The 20,248-nt window shown below is 36.5% G+C and overlaps 1 protein-coding gene across 2 annotated transcripts in view; it reads left to right on the top strand.

Annotated features, from left to right (window-relative positions):
* Kat60 (katanin p60) overlaps positions 1–20,017 on the top strand; it is a 29,655-nt gene extending 9,638 nt beyond the window's left edge. For both annotated transcript variants that reach the window (XM_083124049.1, XM_083124050.1), the window contains exons 5-12: positions 1,234–1,402; positions 6,124–6,214; positions 7,539–7,660; positions 11,267–11,446; positions 12,511–12,653; positions 12,983–13,095; positions 13,286–13,412; positions 15,829–20,017. In XM_083124049.1, coding sequence (XP_082980175.1) covers positions 1,234–1,402; positions 6,124–6,214; positions 7,539–7,660; positions 11,267–11,446; positions 12,511–12,653; positions 12,983–13,095; positions 13,286–13,412; positions 15,829–16,027 — 1,144 coding nt within the window. In that variant the 3' untranslated portion in view covers positions 16,028–20,017. The remainder of the gene's footprint in view (positions 1–1,233; positions 1,403–6,123; positions 6,215–7,538; positions 7,661–11,266; positions 11,447–12,510; positions 12,654–12,982; positions 13,096–13,285; positions 13,413–15,828) is intronic.
* Positions 20,018–20,248: the final 231 nt, after the last annotated feature.

Genomic DNA, 20,248 nt, shown 5'->3' on the forward strand with positions numbered 1-20,248 from the left:
TAATTAATATCTCCTTTTTTCACTGCATTGCCTTACCAGTTTTAATGCACACTGCATACCTACTGTTTTGCTGCTACAGCAACATTCAAGTGAGTTTGGTACAAACTGTGTGGCGATCGATCCTTCAGTTTGCCACTACGATGTTGTGAGATTTGAGGAAAGATAAGAAACTGATAAACAGCACTTGCTACTTTCACTACATGCCAGACCTTTGTAACATGTCCCAGGAGTTGATAGATCCGATACCATTGCATATTATCTCCCTTGCATCCCACACCCATGTGCTGGAGCCAGTCGCTAACATCCAGTGTTTATCAAACTCCCATGAATTTTACTGTGATTATATATGTATATATTTTTTTTTTTCATAATTGATGTGAAGTTACACTTGTTATTGCAGGGTTGTTTTTGTCCCAAGTAGCGTAACGAGCATAAATATGGCTTCAAGTTTTTAGTAATGTGATGAAGTGCTCAGTGTAACCTGCTACAAAGCCAGATAAATCCTGGTTATGTTTGTCCCATCATCCCTTATTCTTACTATTAACCTAAGAAATGGAAAAGTGATATAGTAACTGAAATAGAAAGAAGAAAATCTTGTATTTTTTTTTAGTTACTCTCAATTGTGATCCATTTTCAATCTTTCATACATTTACGTCTTTTTTCACAATTTTCCACCCTGCTGGCAGCAAGCATTAATGGTGTAGTGAAAATATTCTAAATATCTTTCCATTGCAGAAGTGTTTAACTCTGTTCACCTTTTAATTCTTAGAAAGACCCGTTTTATGGACAGACATATCTTACTTTAACATTCTATTGGTGACTAGTCAATTACATTCATGCTTATTTTCGGCACCATTTTCTTCATACCCACTGCTGTTGATCACTTATGTAATACTTGGAACATGACATTATTTCCATCCATCGTCGCCTTGTAATCAAGGGGTCCCGGGTTCAATACCCGGTGGAGGTACATGGCACAGTGGTTCAGATCCCACTTTAAACTGTAGGTCCAGTCCCGATTAGCCTTCCTGTGCATAAAGTAGACTTAAAACACCAACTCAAACCATACCAAACATTATTTTGCATCACATGGTCTGTAACCATATTAATGAGGTGCATGTTGTGAAAAGTTTGATAATGCAACAGTTATTTTTAAACTAAGATTGTCCTTTACACTAATTGTGAAACTAGTACAATTCTTGCCGTGTACATTAAGTCCTCACTACATTGCAGAAACCCTCCTGCTATCAAACCGGTGAGAGCACAGAAGAAGAATGAACCCAACCGAGGAGGTCTTCGTGTGAAGCCAAGTGCCACAATGGGTAAGAAACCAGACTCTCGATTACAAAAAAGGGACGAGAAAGGAAAACCTGTAAAGAAGGAGGAGAAGAAAGATGATAAGGTTTGTATCTGGGATTCTTTGGAGCAATGCCTATACATTTACATATTTATAAGTTTTCCATTCAAACTATCATAGCAATCTACCACAGTATTGCTTTTAAAAAGTCATAATTTCACGTGAAGTAATTATTTCATCACAAAATCAATTTCTCAGTTGTTGCAAAAGTAAAGACAATTACAAATATTTCTTGAATATTTTGACTGCAAAATTGTTGCATGGTATTTTTCAAGACCGATGCGAGATGTCCATCTGGAAAAGTAGCTGATTAAATTCCAAACAATACTAATACCAATTGTTGGTATCAGCTGCCACCATCCACTTGAGAACTCGGTGCTTTAGTGTTAGGTTGACTTCCGGTGTGACGCCCAGTGTGAGTGCAACTCACACTACATTGGCAGATCCATCAGATCTGTCAACGAGCATATACAACAGCACTTAGCGGATGCAAAAAAATCCCAACCCACTACCAGACTAGCAAGGCACCTCAAGTTCAATAAACACAGGATCCAAAATGTTTCAGTTAGGCACACATCACACACCCTAATCAAAACCAAAATCAAAGAGATGCATGCAATTATGCACTTCCCGCCTGAGCTGAATATCGACAGTGGTCAGGCTCATCATGTTTGGCTCCCGCCATTACAACAGCTCAAACCCATCACATGCAGCAGATGAAATGGCTATGCCAGCACCCCTAGCGGTAGTCGAGGAAGCATGAACCGGAAGTCAACCTAACAGTAAAGCATCGAGTTCCCAAGTGGATGGTGTCAGAGGCCACCGAAATTAATAGAACATTTACAAGTAAGTTTCGCGGATATATCTTTATTAACTTGCTTACATCTTATATTAAGGACATTGTTTCCTAAAAATGCAAATAGAATTTTAGTAGTCTAGATCTTACCGTGCCACATATTTGTAAAGTTGAACCATCAAGGAATAAGTGAGTACTTGCTGCATGTCAGTGCTACCATCTGTTGATTTACAATAGGCAGTTATTACTTTTCAATATATTACACAAAATTAATTTCTAACAACACATTTATGAAATTATCATAGTATAATGTTTATTCCATTGTAAAGTTCATTTTTGCTTGCCAAAAATTTACAGCAGAATCAACAAATTTTCCATGATTCTGCATAACTCACAGGATACTTTAAACTGTAGGAGTTGTTGTCAGTAAATAAACTTTTACTTTCGTGTTTAAGAGAGTATTTCGCATTTTGCATTTCATTTTGTGACAAAACATGGTAGGAAAACGTACCACGCACCTTTCAAAAACATGAGAAATGAACATTACATTTGTCAAAAACAAAATATGATATATATATATTGGTCGGTATAAAATCAGTTACCTGTATATTTTATATTTATACTTGATCAATATTGGTTAAAGTTACTTATCATTCCATTCAAAAACATGAGAAATGAACTTTACATTTGTCCAAAACAAAATATGATATACCGTATTTACGCGTGTATAATGCACGTGCGTGTATAATACGCACCCTCGTTTTTGATGGGCAAAAGCAACAAAAAAAATATATCTCTTATATAATGCGCAGTACAATTCAGGTTCCAGAAATGGCTTTCTTAGCGTCGGACTAACATTTACGTATTTCATTTAAAATTGATCAGTAGATCATAAAAACGATCTTTTCCTTGCTTTCGTAGCTGGCATTCACCATGCGACCTTGAACTTCCAGATGTTGGGCTTTTCATAGGAGAGGAGGGAGCAAAGTTATCAACCACCCGTTCAAGGTCGCAGTGCGTGATGCTTACAATAGATGGATGACATCAAGGCAGCATGAACTCGCATCAAGCGGGAGGGTGAAACCTATGGGTGAAACGTGCGTCGCTGCCGATTGTTTGTGAATGGGTTCGTGAGGCATGGAACTCCATCTCCCTTGAAATGATGATCAAAAGTTTTAAGGTAACGGGAATATCGAACAAGATGGATGGAAGTGAGGACATTTCAGACTGCTTGTATTAGTAACTGGGAGTGAATGACGAAATTAAGTGTAAACGTTATTTATTTATTTACGTGAGTCAAGCCGCAATAGCGCAGTAAATATACAGTAATTATTTCTATTTGTAAGTGTTGACGTAATTATTTTACCTTCATATTTGTTACAGTCAACTCTCGATACAACGACCTTTCATAGTTCCCAGGAAAAAGGTAGTTATTTCGAAGGGGTTGTTATTGGAATTTGCACCAAAAACGATTATTTGGAGATAATCGGGCAGAATGCATGTTGGATTTAATACGGGTCTACTAGAGCATTGTCTGTTACAAGATGAACTGGTAAGATACGATATCTCGGAAGATCTCACCTTTCTAGGCACAAAAAAAAAGGGGCTGTAAATTTCGTTTTGGTTCGGCTGTGTAAAATACGTCGTAAAAATGTCACGTTTTCCTTCCTTCGACCAACTTCAAATTGACCCCTCCCCCATTCCAGGGAGCAGTCCTTCCTCTTCCTCGACTTGCATTGTAAGCCAGCGTGAAAAATGAAACGGCCAACTTGCAATCTATTTGCACCCAATGCGTATTCTAAGACACATTGAACAGTGTCGCTCTCGATAATCATTTTGGTTTGGAATTAGATTTCACTAAAGTGAAACTGTATATTTAGTCCCGATTAGCCCAAAAGCATAAAATGAACTCAAAACAAGCTTTATGAAACCTGCGCATTTTCAGATATCAAAATGGGAGATCTTTATTTACTCTCACGTTAATCGACGATAATCGGTGTCAGCTTATACATTGAGCATTTTTTTTAAAAATCGTTCGCAGCTTACACATTGAGGTTCTGAAGATAAAGGTGCAGAACACGAAGTTGTTTTAACTCTTCTTTTTCTTTCTGAAGATCGAATTTCGTTATCGTCAAAATCGAAACAGCTTTGCGAGATACAAAACAATGACTTGCCTTCGCGCTGGATGAGTCATTGCTGTTATCCACAAGCGACAACTTCGCAGACGCTAGACAAAACATCGGGACCTCCCCAATGGCGCAGTGGTAGCGTCATCGCCTTGTAATCAAGGGGTCCCGGGTTCGATACCCGGTGGAGGCACATAGTGGTTCGGATCCCACTTTAAACTGTAGGTCCAGTCCCGATTAGCCTTACTGTGCATAAAGTGGACTTAAAACACCAAATCAAACCAATCAAGCTAGACAAAACACTGGCGCCAGTTGCAGCGTAAAAACAAGGCGACCGGCTGGAAGTTCGAGCAACAGGTAGTCAGGGAAAATCCTCTGTATTTCACACAAAGATAACGCAACTGTCGAAGGCTGAACTTTTTATCAGCTGTGTGAAGAAGAAAGAATAAACCCTTTCTTTATATTTTACCTTGCAACAGACAATAATACGGGCAATATTTCAATACAATAGCATTAAAAAAAGAAAAAAATAGGACCTGAATTCTGCAATTATTACATTGCCGTGCAGACCAGTGGCGGAGAAAGCTGGGTAGGGGGGCATTTTTTTTATACTTGTCCTATGGTTTTTGTTCGTTTTCAAGAACATCCAGAACTGGTTGACCATTTTAGAAGTCAAAGGAAAGAAAGAGCGGTCCACTTCCACCCTTGCCTGTAATCAGCCTGTGTGCACACACGAGCAAGAAGACAATCGGCATTGCCCCCCCCCCTTTAAACGTTTGCTGAGAAGAAAAGAGGGAGAAGTCACTCTGCCAACGGAACACTTTTGGCAAATATTAGGACATCGGCACAGTCATGAAAATGTAGAAAGTGGTAAACGGGAGTTATGATGCAAGTAAGATCGAAGTGAACTTTTGTGGAAACCTGGATGAAAATGCATTAAGAGTGTTGACGATCTTTAGGTGGCCTATGTGGCTTTGATTATCTATAACAGTTTCACTTCTTTAGGAAGTGTTACAGGGAACAAAGAATACGTTTTGAATGAAAGCGATTACCGGAAGTTGTACGCTACAAAGTCTATTTAAAATAACATCCAAGCATATTCGATCTCTTCTCATGTATCCAAGAGCAAACGAAATCACAATGGCAAAACAAGCCTGGCATGTTGGGTAGCAGCCGTCGGCTGCGGGTAACATTGGTACGCTTGGGGGAGGGGAGGGCAGAGGTCAAGTGCTATTGGATATAACTGAAGCGTGGTCTGGTGTTTATTTTTAGATCAGACCCACTTGCGAGCGGTAGAGTGCTTCTGAAGGGAATGAGTGCAAAAAACGTATTTTTCGCCCGATCTCTGTTCATGACCATGTCTAAGGCGAAAACAATTTTTGTGGAAGTTATTTCTCCCGCGAAAAATACCGCTTGATACGTCTCCCGTGTGACGGGAGGTGCGTGCTTGAATGCCGCCAGAACGGGTGCTGCTTTTCTCGATGTCGCAAAACTTTCCATTACTAAGTGACAACTCATGGAAAACGGCCATTTCGCATTAAAAAGTTATTTTTTTAAAATTATTATTGCTAAAGAAAGGCAATCTGTAGATATATACGTTATACGCAGTGACATAGTGAAAAAAAATGCGTGATTTAATTTTAGCTGTCCGAATTATTCCGTGTATAATATGCACCACAGTTTTGAAGGGCAAAAATTTTGGAAAAAAGTGCGCATTATACACGCGTAAATACGGTATATATATTGGTCGGTATAAAATCAGTTACCTGTATATTTTATATTTATACTTGATCAATATTGGTTAAAGTTACTTATCATTCCATTCCTAATTTTTATTATTTCAGGAGAAAGGGGAGAAAGAGAAAGACGAATTGGAAGTAGAAGATAAGAAATTTGATCCTTCAGGCTATGATAAGGACCTTGTAGAAACAATAGGTATGTTTCTATTTTGATATTTTTCTGTTTTAGTAGCAAACTTAGATATTTTCAAGGATACTTTTTCCATTGAGAGTTTTTGCATTTTAATTTTATACCTACTATTAATTAGTAGGGCCCGGGACTTTATCTCCTATAAATCTGTAAAATATGTGTAATTATGTCGTAAAAATTAACTAATATGTCACAAAAAAATTAGGAATGTGTCATAAGAAATTTAAAATGTCAGAAAATGCAAAAATATTCCCTGTAAAGCTAAAAATATTCACAACAGTACATTCAAATTTCTCATTATACGGGAAGCCAGCATGGAAGATGGACTACGGTGGGGTGGAGTATTAAATTAAGTCAGAATTCCTTTAGCGGAAGAATGTAGTGGGAAAATATAGAAAATATCGTGAGGATCACTGAAATTTTTCTATGCAGGGACAGAGTATACACACTGATACGTGCCTGGCTCAAACGTCAAGATATCTTGAAACTCCTGTAGTCGATTGTCGATAGAGTATGGGCTGTAATGTACAGAATGTTATTTTTCCTTTGACTGATTGTGAGAAGCAAAAAAAAGCTAAGGAAACAAGAAAAATTGAAACTTGTTTACAGTGATTTGTGCCTGCACAACAATGGCTGAGAACATTTTTCCTCAATAATGTTCGCATGGATGTCAGGGGTATTATTGTACTTTACTAGTTGGTAAGAATAGACTGCAGCTTCTTTTAATTTCTTTGTACTTAATTTCCTTATCCTGCCATCGATAATATAAACTATCCGATCCGTTGCGTTAAAGGTACGAAGAATAAATTATAAAATAACCACTTATGTGCAAGACAAGTACGAAATTATACAGAAATATGTCATGAGAAAATTGAAGAAATATGAGGTAGAAACGCGAAATTGATAAAATATGTCAAAACATGCCTTATCAAGTTTGTCTATTTCGGCAATCTTTCATCAGATATATAAAGATTTCACCCCAGTTTTTGATTCGATGCCAAATAAAAAATATGTAAACATAAAGTTCCGGGCCGTCCCCCCGTAGTGGAGTGGTTAGCACATCATGGTACAATGCCAGGGGTCCCAGGTTCGAATCCTGGCCTGGGCATCATCATATCACTCGTCCCCATCTTCGCAGATTACCCAAAAGTGGCACAAAAAGCAATGTAAAATATAGTAAATCAATAAGTCCCGGGATTAGTAATTAGATGATTCTTTTGTACAGGCAATGTTTATAGTGTAAAGATATTACTTTTTGTTTTTCAAATACTTTTATAACAATGAATAGTCCAGGTTGTGTAGTTTATATATATCATGGTTATTTTTTCAGAAAGAGACATAGTGCAGAAGAATCCTAATATTCATTGGGATGACATAGCAGACTTGCATGAAGCCAAACGACTTCTCGAGGAAGCTGTAGTACTTCCAATGTGGATGCCTGATTATTTTAAGGTAAGGCATATTTTGAACATTTACATAAATGATCAAATATATACAGATTTATGTGAAATCTGAGGTGGATTTTGTTTAACACCATTTACAGTGGAACCCCAGTTTTACATTTTCCAGCATTATATATTCAATATTGATGGTCCCAACATAGCAAAATGTCGTATAATTTTCCTCTGTTTTACATTTTCCTGCATTTTAAGTGTTACCAGCTTGGTCCCTTGAAAAACATAAAATGGAGGCTCCACTGTATATACCATACACTGCAATATTTGCAAAGGTATGCAAGGTGTAATGAAATATAATATGATTTTCTCAATCAGAATACCGTATTTACGCATGTATAATGCGCACACTGGTTTTTGATCGGGAAAAACAACAAACAATTATATCTCTAATATAATGCACAGTATAATTCAGTTTCAAGAAATTGCTTCCTTAATTGTAGGTTGTAAAGCTGCTATACCAATTAAGAGCGAATGTCATCGTACCTATTGAATGAGTTATCTGCTGTTGCTACCAAGAGGAGAATATTGTCTAGTGTATAGAATGAGTCACCAACCCACGCCACCTTCCTCCACCCTGTTTAGCATTCGAATGCTAACCACCTTGTTTATTCTGTAGTAGAAGAAAGCAAGATCAAAATTATGTTATAGATTTGCAGTACTCAGGAAGTTATTTTCTATTATTTCTCGCCCAACAAATTCTGCTGGTACACATCTCACGTGATGGGAAATGCATGCTCGAATTCTGCCATCACAGTGCCACTTTTTTTGTTGTCGCATTACAAAGTGAAAAATCATGGAAAATGGCTATTTCACTTTTGTAGTGCAATTTGTAATTGCACCTGTTGATATACAGATGGGGGACAAAATAATACGAACACCTGTGAAAAAGTATGCCACATTTCACACCGGCAGTACAGCAGCACCACCTGGCACTGAAGTCTGCCACCTAGTGGCTGTGAAGGGGAAGGTATTAGTTTGCCAACAGCAGTTTTTGGTGGTGCATTCGTCTATCATACGCTCTCAAGAGACACTGCAATGTCAGACCTGACAGAGTTCCAAAGAGGCATGATTGTTGGAGCACATTCAGCTGGAGCCACGGTGACTGAAACCTCAAAGCTAGTTGGGTGTGCAAGGAACACAGTATCAGCCGTTATGACAGCGTACACAACACAAGGTAAGATGGCGTCTTCAAAGCACAACAGTGGACGAAAGACAAAGCTTGCTGCTCGGGATAGGAGGGTGTTGAAGCGCATAGTGGCCCGAAAGCACAAGCAATCGTTATCCGAGATAACATCTGAAATGAACAGGCATCTCCAGAACCCCATTTCAACCAAAACTGTCAAAAGGGAACTCCATGCTGCAAACATTCATGGCCGAGTGGCAATTCGTAAGCCATTGGTGACATCACGTAATGCTGTCAAGCGACGCCAATGGTGCAGAGCTCACAGAAGTTGGTCCCCACAGCAGTGGCAACAAGTCATCTGGTCTGATGAATCAACATTCACGTTATTTCAGACCACAGGGCGCGTTTATGTGTGGAGAACGCTTCGAGATGCATTTCATCCTGACTGCCTCTTGCCGACTGTGAAGCATGGAGGTGGGTCCATTATGGTATGGGGCGCGATATCTTGGCATGGTGTGGGACCACTTGTTTTTATGCATGGTAAGATCAATGCCAGTCACTATCGCAGCATTCTGGGGGATCATCTCCATCCTTTTGTCCAGACTTTATTTCCTGGGGACCGACCGCTTTTTCAAGACGACAACGCTCCTATCCACACTGCTGGGTCTGTCCAAACATGGTTTGAAGAACATGACGATGAAGTAGGACATCTTGAATGGCCCCCACAGTCTCCTGACCTGAACATTATAGAACATTTGTGGGAATATTTGGAGTCCAAACTTCGTGCTCGAAGTCCACCTCCAGCCACACTTTCGGAATTGGAGACTGCTCTGGAGGAAGAATGGCCCCATATTCCCTTAAACATTGTGCATGACCTCTATGCGTCCATCCCACGTCGCATACAAAGTGTACTTCAGTCACAGGGTGGTCCAACCCGCTATTAATAAAGATTTTCTCTACATTCACAGGTGTTCGTATTATTTTGTCCCCCATCTGTATGTGTGTGATGGATGCAGTGACAAAGTGAAAACATGCGTGGTTTCATGTTGGATGTCCAAATTATTCCGTGCATAATATGCACCACAGTTTTGGGGGGCAAAATTTTTGGAAAAAAGTATGCATTACGCATGATTAAATACGTTAATTCTTGGAATTACATTTGTACCCATATTACCTGGGTGTGTTCTTTAAACATCCATTCACGTATTAATTTTATTAATTCTCGGCAATTAGTGACTGGTTCTACATTAGCATGCAATGTGAATTGGACATTATCCACTGTCTGGATAACTATACTTATTCTAACCCTATGTTGCAAGAGAGCACTACTTCTCTTGCCTTCAGGGAAACAAATTTATTTTTGCCAGTGGTGGGGATCGAACCTACAACAGACCTGTGACTACTACAAATCTGATGCACTAACCAAATACTCCATGATGCCCCTGGAATTCTGTCCTACTTTTTCTCCACTTATGCTATGATTTCTATTTTATGATTAGAGTGTGGGGGAGGGGGTGCACGAGTAGCGTTTTATTAGTACAATTTTCAAATCTGTGCACCTATGTTGTGCAGTTATCATTTTTTTAAATGTTGAATGTAAAGAAGTTGGTGTTTGTAATACAGTGTCACAGCTGAATACTGTGTTTATGCATGAATAATTTGCTTTTTTTTCTAAAATTTAACCCAAATAAACTATAGTGCATGTTATACACAGAATAATTCTGACAGCAGCCTAAAACCAAGTGAAACTTCTGATTTCCATGATTTTTCACTTTCTATCAATGTTTCGCATCACTGAGGAAATTCCTGTGGTTCTGGTGGTGATCAGGTGTTGCATGAAAAAATGGAAAATAATACTTTCAGTTATATTACATCTTTGCATAGAACAGCTTAGAAGATGTTGAAGAAAATCTTTAATTTTTGAACATAAATTACGCAGGACTTTATATCAGAGATATAATTTTTGCCCCTTTTCCCCATCAAAACCAGTTATTATACATGCGTAAATATGGTAATTAGCCTTGCACAACTAACGCTATATGCAGATCAACTCTTACCTTCCCCCATTTCTCTTTTCATTCCTGTAAAGGCTTTGCTTTATTTATAATTATTTATTCATGTATTGTGTTCTTGTGTTCACATATGATATGATAATGATTTCCAGTGGATATACATATTCACTTTTATTTGGTTTTCTTTTAAGTTCTACTTTGGGTTTTACAATGTGCATTTTTTTCTTATTTTACAATTTAACTATTAGGTATGTAATTGCCTCATTAAAGTTTTTTATTTATTGCAAAATGTATCCCTTCACATTTTCTTAACTTTATTTTATAAAGCTATCCATTTCTTCAGTGTAAACATTTCACCAGCGACATTTATACCATAACCATGTAAATTTTGGCTATTTAGATTGTGGTTTTTATTTGTGTTTTCAACTAGTTTTTCCCTCACTTAGTGTTCCCATCTGTTTTACAGGGCATTCGAAGGCCATGGAAAGGAGTATTAATGGTTGGTCCACCAGGGACAGGGAAAACAATGCTAGCAAAAGCCGTAGCAACTGAATGTGGAACGACATTTTTTAATGTATCCTCTTCTACACTCACGTCAAAGTATAGAGGAGAATCGGAGAAACTAGTCAGACTTCTATTTGAAATGGTTAGTGGTTTTTTGGTCATCTCTTAGGGTTGTGGTAAAGTTTCAGATAAGATTTTATATTTATTATGTTTTTGTGATGTATACAGTGGTGTGATCAGTGAGGTAACCATTCACTATATATTGGCGATTTAACACTCAAGTCAATAAGATCTCTAACAATTGTGCCACACTTTCAAAGTAATTGGTGCAGCCACATCACCAGTAGTGATAGATACATGCACAAATACAGCATAAGAACTGTAATGCCTCATTCGAGATGTGGATGCCCCAGTGGAAGGTTCAGTGCATGCTTTGCTTGGCAGAATTAGGGTTTGAATGAGGTTTTATTTAAAAGCACTGTGTGTACCCCAGTTTGTGGTTTGGACCATTTGAAACAGTATATCGTTGAAGCAGCTGCTCTCGTATCGCCTCAGATGGAAAACACTTGGTGAGAGTTGAAACCGCATTGACCTCCATCAAAACTTGCTAAGTTATTATGTATAGTAATCAAACAAATAATAAACCTTACAGCTGCTGAGAATTGTGTGTTCATTTTTTGTAACCTTTAGCCGGACACCCTGTACTTTTATACTTGCGTATATGTGGTAAATAAAAAAAAATGGATTTCAGGTTCAAATTCCATAAATAAAATATTATTATTGTAGTGAATAAAACCTGAAACTTAATTTGAAAACTATACATTTACTACACAAAATGAAAATTTTCATTGTAATAGGCAAATTTGTAATCTTCACCTTCACCTGTGTGTAGGCATTAAATATTATAAACTTAATTTTTTTTACTGGAATTTTTACCTTCTTGTAGGATAATTCAGATTTAGTAAATGTAGTGTTGAAAAATTAATTTTAGGTTTTAAGAGTTTATTTTACATAATTTTGAACAAAATATGATAGAAAAATGCACTACCCACCTTGTGAAATTGCTTAAATGAACATTACAATGTGTAATCTCACATTTTCTGTTTATGTTAAAAATAGAATATGCATGTCCATCCCTACGTACATATGTTAGAAAAATACTTGACCAAGAAAATTCTAAACTTCTAAATTTGTGCTTTCTTTCAGGCAAGGTTCTACGCCCCCAGCACAATATTCATAGATGAAATAGACTCTTTGTGTTCACGAAGAGGGTCTGAGTCTGAGCACGAGGCATCACGTAGAGTAAAATCTGAACTGCTTGTTCAAATGGATGGTATTAGTTCACACAAGTAAGTTGGCATTTAATCCCTTAAAATGCTGGATGGGCAGATATATTTTTGTGTCTCGCATGTACTTCTCAAAGAAATCTGTCAGATATATCTCACTTTGCACTAAGTCAAGATGTACATTTTATTTATGCGAAATAGTTGCAATATTAGTGATGGGACTAATCAATTGCTTGATAGTGGTTAATAACTAATAATGCCATTTCAGGATGTCATTTGTAATTTATTGGCTGACTTCTAAATTTGTTTCTTCCTGCTCATTTGCATTGCGTGAGGTGCATACAGTGAGGATTTATATATATATTTCTTTATTTCTCTTTTTCTTCATTCAGCGAGGATCCAAGTAAAGTAGTCATGGTGCTAGCGGCCACAAATTTTCCGTGGGATATAGACGAGGCTTTGAGGAGAAGATTAGAGAAACGTATCTACATTCCTTTGCCAAATGGTAAGTGAAAACTGATTAATAAGTGATTTTCTGCTCTTTACTTCTTGCAATTAATGTTTTCTGTAGCATTAGTAATTAAGTTAACTGAATCTGCATATAATAATAGTCTGATTTGTAAATAGAAATGTGCAGTTGAGTATATGCATATGTGTACAACATTTAAAATATTGTTTTCATATTTTTTTTTTAGGGGAGGGTAGAGAGAGTTTACTAAAGATAAATTTGAAAGAAGTCCAGTTGGATCCAAATGTTGACCTCAAAGATATCGCTCTGAGACTGAAAGGCTATTCTGGTGCTGATATCACAAATGTTTGTAGGTAAGTAACTTCTCAAAATAATAGTGAATAGATTACTTTTCATACATGTGGCCTCCCCGATGATGTAGTGGTAATGCTGTCGTTGTGTAATCAAAGGTCCTAGGTTAGATCCTCGGTTCTGTTTAGCCTATCTGTGCATAAAGTTGACTTAAAACAAACTTATCATTTAATGTTAAGGTTCTTCATGAAGAATTTTGCATTTTATAATAGATTATAATAGTATTGATTATCAGCTGGGTTAGAATTAAGTGTCAGGACCCTCCCTCTCTCTTCTGAGGATATGTTTTTTTTTTAAGTTTATTGTATTATTAATAGGCCCTCCATTTTTTGCTGTTATTTATTTCCAAAGGTGTTTTTAATGTTATTTCCCCCAAAATTTGCATTTTAATTTTAGAGCACCTTTCTGCCAAATATACATCAGAATATACCGTCATTGCTTTTAAACTAGTATTTTCAATTGTATTTCGCATGGCCTATGTCTGTTCGTGACTGTTTCATATGTTAAAAATGATTTGAGGAAATTATTTTCCATTATTTCTCGTGCAACAAATACCAATGTTATGGTTCCCATGTGCACCCGGTCACCAACAAAATCATACCACTTCACTTGGTAAGGCAAAAGTTTTCTCATGCGACAAGTGGCGAAGCTATGACTCCCATGTGGTAGTAGGTACATGCTCAAATGCACCAAAAGCACTCAACTTTTGTTGCTGACAAATACCAATGTTACAGCTCCTTTGTAACAGTATTCGTAACTTGTTTCCCATCAGAACCCCACCACTTTGCTCAGTGATGCAAAACATTCCAATACAAGGAGAAAATCATGGAAAACATCCATATACAGGGTGGTCATGAATTAAGGGGGCACCTTTTGTTCATCAATTACGTTTAACAATGAGAACATATTTATAATATTGGCAACGTTTTATTTTCTGAAGATAGTAACTAAGACATCGCAATGACATCTGTTCTCCACATAATTATCAATTTGAGCTCCATTTAAATCGATGCTAGCTTGGAGACGTAATTGGCTTTCCTTCTATCTGTTCATGGCTTACCAGATTTTTAAGGTCTGAAACACTTCCGGTTCCATCAAATAACTTGTTGATTTGTGAGATAGTGTCACTGTTAAGAGCTAGAGATCCATCCTGCAGCATTCGTCACTGAACTTCAGCTACACGTTATTGGTAATGGAAAATACACGTACACATTTGACACGCTGCTCAATACTTAGGTGACTTGCTGCCATTCTAAACAACATCCACTTCTTCCACTATATCAGTTAGATTTTACGTATGTGTAAAGAAAGATAAAAAGAAAAGAAAAATACTTGCTCAATTAATACAAAAGTTACACTGGTTTTCAAGGGTTTGTTGTAAGAACGGCCCGCGAGGCCGAAACACACCCTCTCAATAAAGACGATATTATTATTATTATTATTACTGGCATAAGGTGCCCCCTTAATTTGTGGCCACCCTGTACATGTGGTTTCATGTAGCTGTCAAAAGTATTCCATGTATAACTCATACCATAGTTTTCTTGTGGATAAAATTTTGTAAGACGTGTATGTTATATGCGCATACATATATGGTGTATTCAATTCTTTAAGCCTAAAACACAAGAATGTTGGATTTTCACAGTATTTTCCATTTTTTAAGCACAAAATTTGTTGAAATTCACAATAAGGGCCATAATTCATATTTTATGTCAAATTTTCATTATTTTGTGATTTTGAATGGATGAAAAGTGTCTACAGAACATTGTACTGCACATATATAAACTTTTGTTTTTTTGTTTTTTGTACCAATAAATATTTTTCGGCATTACTGCATTTGAAAAAAATGAACAACCGTAATTTTTACTCATAAATATTCAATAATATAATGTAATTTTAGGAAGTTTTCAGACTGAAATAACAAAACAAAATGACATGCCTTTCCAATGTGTGAAAAATCATTCACTATGCCTGTCAGTTGTCACTTTGGTCTGAGAGCTTCCATAAGATAAGGAAATCATGGAACTGGAACTTTACAAAATGTATATTTAAACTAAAATAAAAATAAATTAGATACACCAGCATTGCTATTACTTGCATCCAACACATTATTCAGGGAATATCCTTTAAGTAATCACAAAATTTGAATTTACTTCTAAAAGGTAGGCCATTAAACTTTAGAAAAAAAGTCCCTGCCTTCCTCATCCATTCCAAGTAAGACCTCTCCGATAACATAGTGATAGCGTCATTGCCTTGTAATCAAGGGGTCTCAGGTTCGATACCGGTGGAGGCACATAGAGGTTTCGGATCCCACTTTAAACTATAAGTCCAGTCCCGATTAGCATATCCGTGCATAAAAGTGGACTTTAAACTCAATCAATCAATAAACCATTCCGATGAAATTACTATCTTGCATAACAGGGATGCCTCGATGATGTCCATGAGACGTAAGATAGCAGGACTGAGGCCGGACCAAATAAAGCAGCTGCCAAAGGAGGAGCTGGACCTTCCTGTCACCATGGAGGACTTTGAGGATGCCCTGGAGAAATGCAACAAGAGCGTCTCGAAGGCAGACCTGGAGAAATATGAGAGATGGATGAAGGAATTTGGATCAACATGATGTTTTGCACTCAGGTGAAAAAACTGCCATGAAAGAAAATAAATAACCAAAGGGGATAAATGTGGTAAAAGACTAAAATTAAATTAACAGTGTCAGCTAACAGGACTAATCGACCAGTTGGGATATTGTGCGCACTCCTGTTTAGCAGAGGGCTCTGTTCTTTTCAAGGGGTGAGATGTTTTGGATAAAGAAAACAACATCCTTGTGCCTAATTCATTTTCTCTTGTTTATTAGTGGATACACTGTTGGCTTAAGCTTTGGTATACACAAAATGTCATAATGCAAACCATAATGAGATGAAATTAAATATTCAGATCTGTTTTCAGTTCTAAAGTGCTTCGTGCAGTATTCTGTGGAACGTAACTGAACAAAACATGAATGAGATGAAATATTTATGCTGCATATTCAAATTCACCACTAAGAAGGATTAGTAATCTCAACATATGTGGTTAATCATGAATGTTACAGACATTTTGAAAAATCTGTGTTACCATGCATACATTCTGTTTTGCAGACTGAAATTTTTAGAACTGATGTAAAAGATCTCGTGATGGACTATCAATATGTATGTATATTTTGTCCTACCATGAAATGTATGTGTCACTATTTATTATAGGTGTAAGAGATCGTTGTTGTGTGTTGTCTCGGTCCTGAATATATTTGTGGTAGTAAAGATTAGATGTGTTCAATGTGCCTTTTTTTGTATGAGAAAAAGTTTAAGACATTGGAATCATAATCTCAGAATATTAAAATTTGATGTAAGTGATGTCTGACTTACTTTGGAGCAAGTAAGCACAGACCCAAAAATTAAAACCTTAATTCTGAGCTTTCAACCCCTTCTCAGGGTCATATTCAAGGAAAAGCAAGTAGGAAGAGGAAGGCATTGCTAATGGATCTTTTTAATTTTTGTGTGACATGTTCTTAATCTACTGGCTCGAAAGGATTCTGGCATGGTTGTTCCAGCTTGTAGCAAAGGCGTTTTTATTATATTTTTTTTTCAATGAATTAAATGCTTTGAGAAAAGTGAGCATTAATTTTATAGTCTTCCCAGAAAATATTTCTTGTATTCTTTATTTTGTAACAAGGTGTGGAAATTCTGGCTATTATTAATGTGCTATATTTAAATTGTGGTACACCTAAACAGGTGTGAATAACTTGCTGGTGCGAAGTCCACTGTGGAAGTGCATGGGTATAAAAGATAAAAATGTTTGTGGAAATTGCTGATGGTTCCTTTTCTTTACCACTTATCATACATCTCGAGACCCATATATGAGTGCCCTTTTTACAATTAGCAATTGTGTTTCTTACTGCATGTGTATTTTGAACTGGTTATTGCTGAGAGCAATATCATGGCTTCACTCTCACTTGTTTTCATTCACGTTTTCACTTTGTGAAATTCATAATGGCAACAGAGATGTTCTTTCTTTATGTTGGGATGTCTATTTTCAGCATCGTCTTCACACTTTTCAAATATTTCGAGAACTTATCACGGGAAGAAACTAAGTCACCAGACTGCTTATGGAGTGTCTTCACATGCTATTACTGAGTGTAGGTATAATAATTTGCTTGGCTACTGTTTGCAAGATTTTTGATGATGTGTTCTTCAGTTGTGCTGCATTGACATATGTGATACAATGAATGCTACATAACTATATATACACTAGAGTGGTCCAGAAACATCCAAAAATAATCCATTCTCCACAAGGCCATTTTTATTTCTTGGAATATAACTGAAAAGGACGCACAATTATTTTACAAATATTTTGCACTTGGAGGCAGCCAGTATTGCTTTACCAGTAAATTAGGTAATATGACAGAAAATAGTGATATTACCTTGTTTTTGACTGAATTTGAAACTTTTTCTTTCCATGATTTGCAATTATATGAAGAAATAAGTGTCATTCCTTTGTTTTTGAATATTCTCGTTACACAATTCGACTAAGTTGGCATTATCCTCTACTTTCATATGTCTGCTCAGAGATAGAGAAGTTTTTTTTTTAAAAAAAGGTAATCTATTCACACTCTAGTGTTTCTGCAGAGATTGCAAGTACCCTTACTAGGAGTCTTAATAGGGAATAAGTTGGATGCAACAGCCCTTTGGTTGGTCAAGGCCAGCAAGAATGGAGTAAAGATATGCAAACTAACAGTTAATGTGCATTTTTACAATAATTTAAATTATCATTTTTTTTAAAAAACGTTTCCTTGTCCAGAGGTGGTATTTTATTATATTTCAAACCAGAAAACATATTAATAGTACAGAGAATGGCTGATAGTGGCATATAGATAAAATATACCTGTCCAGTCCAGTATAATTACGAATAGCCTGTACTTTAGTGTAAAAATTCTGGCATTTTGTTGTTTTTTTGCACAAACATGTATAATTGACAAGTAAATGTCTAAATACAAAGTTGCTTTCCCAGAGGTTGTGTTTGAACCTTTGTCATTTAGCATCACTTTTCTGCCACTTTTGGCTAATTGTCACTATGAGGATGATGATTAGGTGAAATTAGTGAAGGGACAATCACAAGGAACATCTATCTATGCCCAGGATAGAACTTGAACCAAGGAACTTTAAGGGTGAGATTGAAAGTAGACCATTGAATGCATTCAGCCACTGAGCTGGTCTTTTCCAAAAGGTAAAGTTCCTCGCACCACGAAGGCACATTTAGGGGATGTGGGAGTAGGACTCCACACATTCTCAATATCTGCCATTTTGTAGGTGATGTGATCAGCACAATGCTCCTGCTACCTTTACCCCTCCAGGTACCCATTGATTTCAGGCTGGGTGAGCCCCAGAGCCGCTTATGCAGTACGGAAAAATTCTGACCTTACATCACCCACCCCAGAAATCGAACCTAGATCTCCCTCTTGGCAGTCAAACTCCCTACTGATTAGACCACCGCAGCTCATTACAGTGAATGGTTGCATACATTCTGTCAAGAGGCGAATAAACCATTTATGTTCACAAGGAACATTTTCAAGTCTTTATCACGTCAGTAGAATATCAGTATCAGAAATTTCATATTAATTCATCCCTTTAATACTTTAACTACAAATTGGTTTTTGTTTTTTATCTGGTAATTTTATTTATTATGTAACCGGTGATTTTTATGAAACAAAATTAACAGAAACATTGTATAATTTTACCTGGAGTAAAAATAGGGTAGGAACACTTGCTTCTTTTAATTCCAACCAGTTAGTTTCTAACTTTTATGTGCTCTTATCATCCTTTTTGTCATAGAGATGGAGATGCGTTGTCTTTGAAACATGAACTGCATGCTGTTTTTTTAATTCACATGTTGTGTTGCTGCTTGTTCTTATATCCTGTCTTACTCCAGGTATTGCTATATACTTTTCATTAAGTGTCATTTTTCTTCATATAAAGAATAAAATATTTATATAAGGTATTTATAAAATTGTTTATGTTTGAAAATTGAAAGTTACGAACAAATATCTTATATTGCATTGTACGTTGCTATTGTTTTATTTGATGTGGTAATACAGTGGAACGTCAATTTTTATGTTTTTCAGGTACGAAGCTGAAAAAACTTAAATTGCAGGAAAATGTAACAGTTTTATAACATTTTACCATGTTAGGACCATCAGATGGAATGTATAATGCGGGAAAATGTAAAATCGGGGTTCCACTGTACTTGTTGAAAATTTCCCACATGCTGTAAAAGGTTTTTCTTAAATAGTAGTAATGTGGTACAAGGTTATTTCTGTAGAAATTCTTGAGTGTACTTGAAACAGAACAAGGAGTGACTGCTAATGAGGTATTACTTGTTAATGACTTTATTATAATGCTTGATTTTCGTTTCTTGAAACTTTGTACAGCAATTCCAATTCTTTGTTATGATATTAAACAGAAAAATATGGTTTATGAATTTATCATGTTACACTGTTGTTAACATGTTAATGCAGTTTTCTTGTTAAAAAAAAAAAACAATGTTGGAATAGCTTAACTTGCAGCTTTAACAAAAGAATAAAACAAGGACAGTACTTTATTATTATTTATATGATTTTCATAGAACTAACTCATGAGTCTTAAATAATGCACAGCAAATAGTAGTTTGTATAGCATGCTGGGTTCGGATCCTGGTAGATACATGACTACTTTTTTGTTTGTCCAAATATAAAATACGACCAATTAAAGGATGAAGCTTTATAGACTCTTCACAAAAAGTTTGGAATATTGGTATATTAGGCAATAGGTGATAG

The sequence above is a fragment of the Lepisma saccharinum genome, chromosome 6, assembly GCF_977018435.1.
Source record: "Lepisma saccharinum chromosome 6, izLepSacc3.1, whole genome shotgun sequence".
Classification (NCBI taxonomy): Eukaryota; Metazoa; Arthropoda; class Insecta; order Zygentoma; family Lepismatidae; genus Lepisma; species Lepisma saccharinum.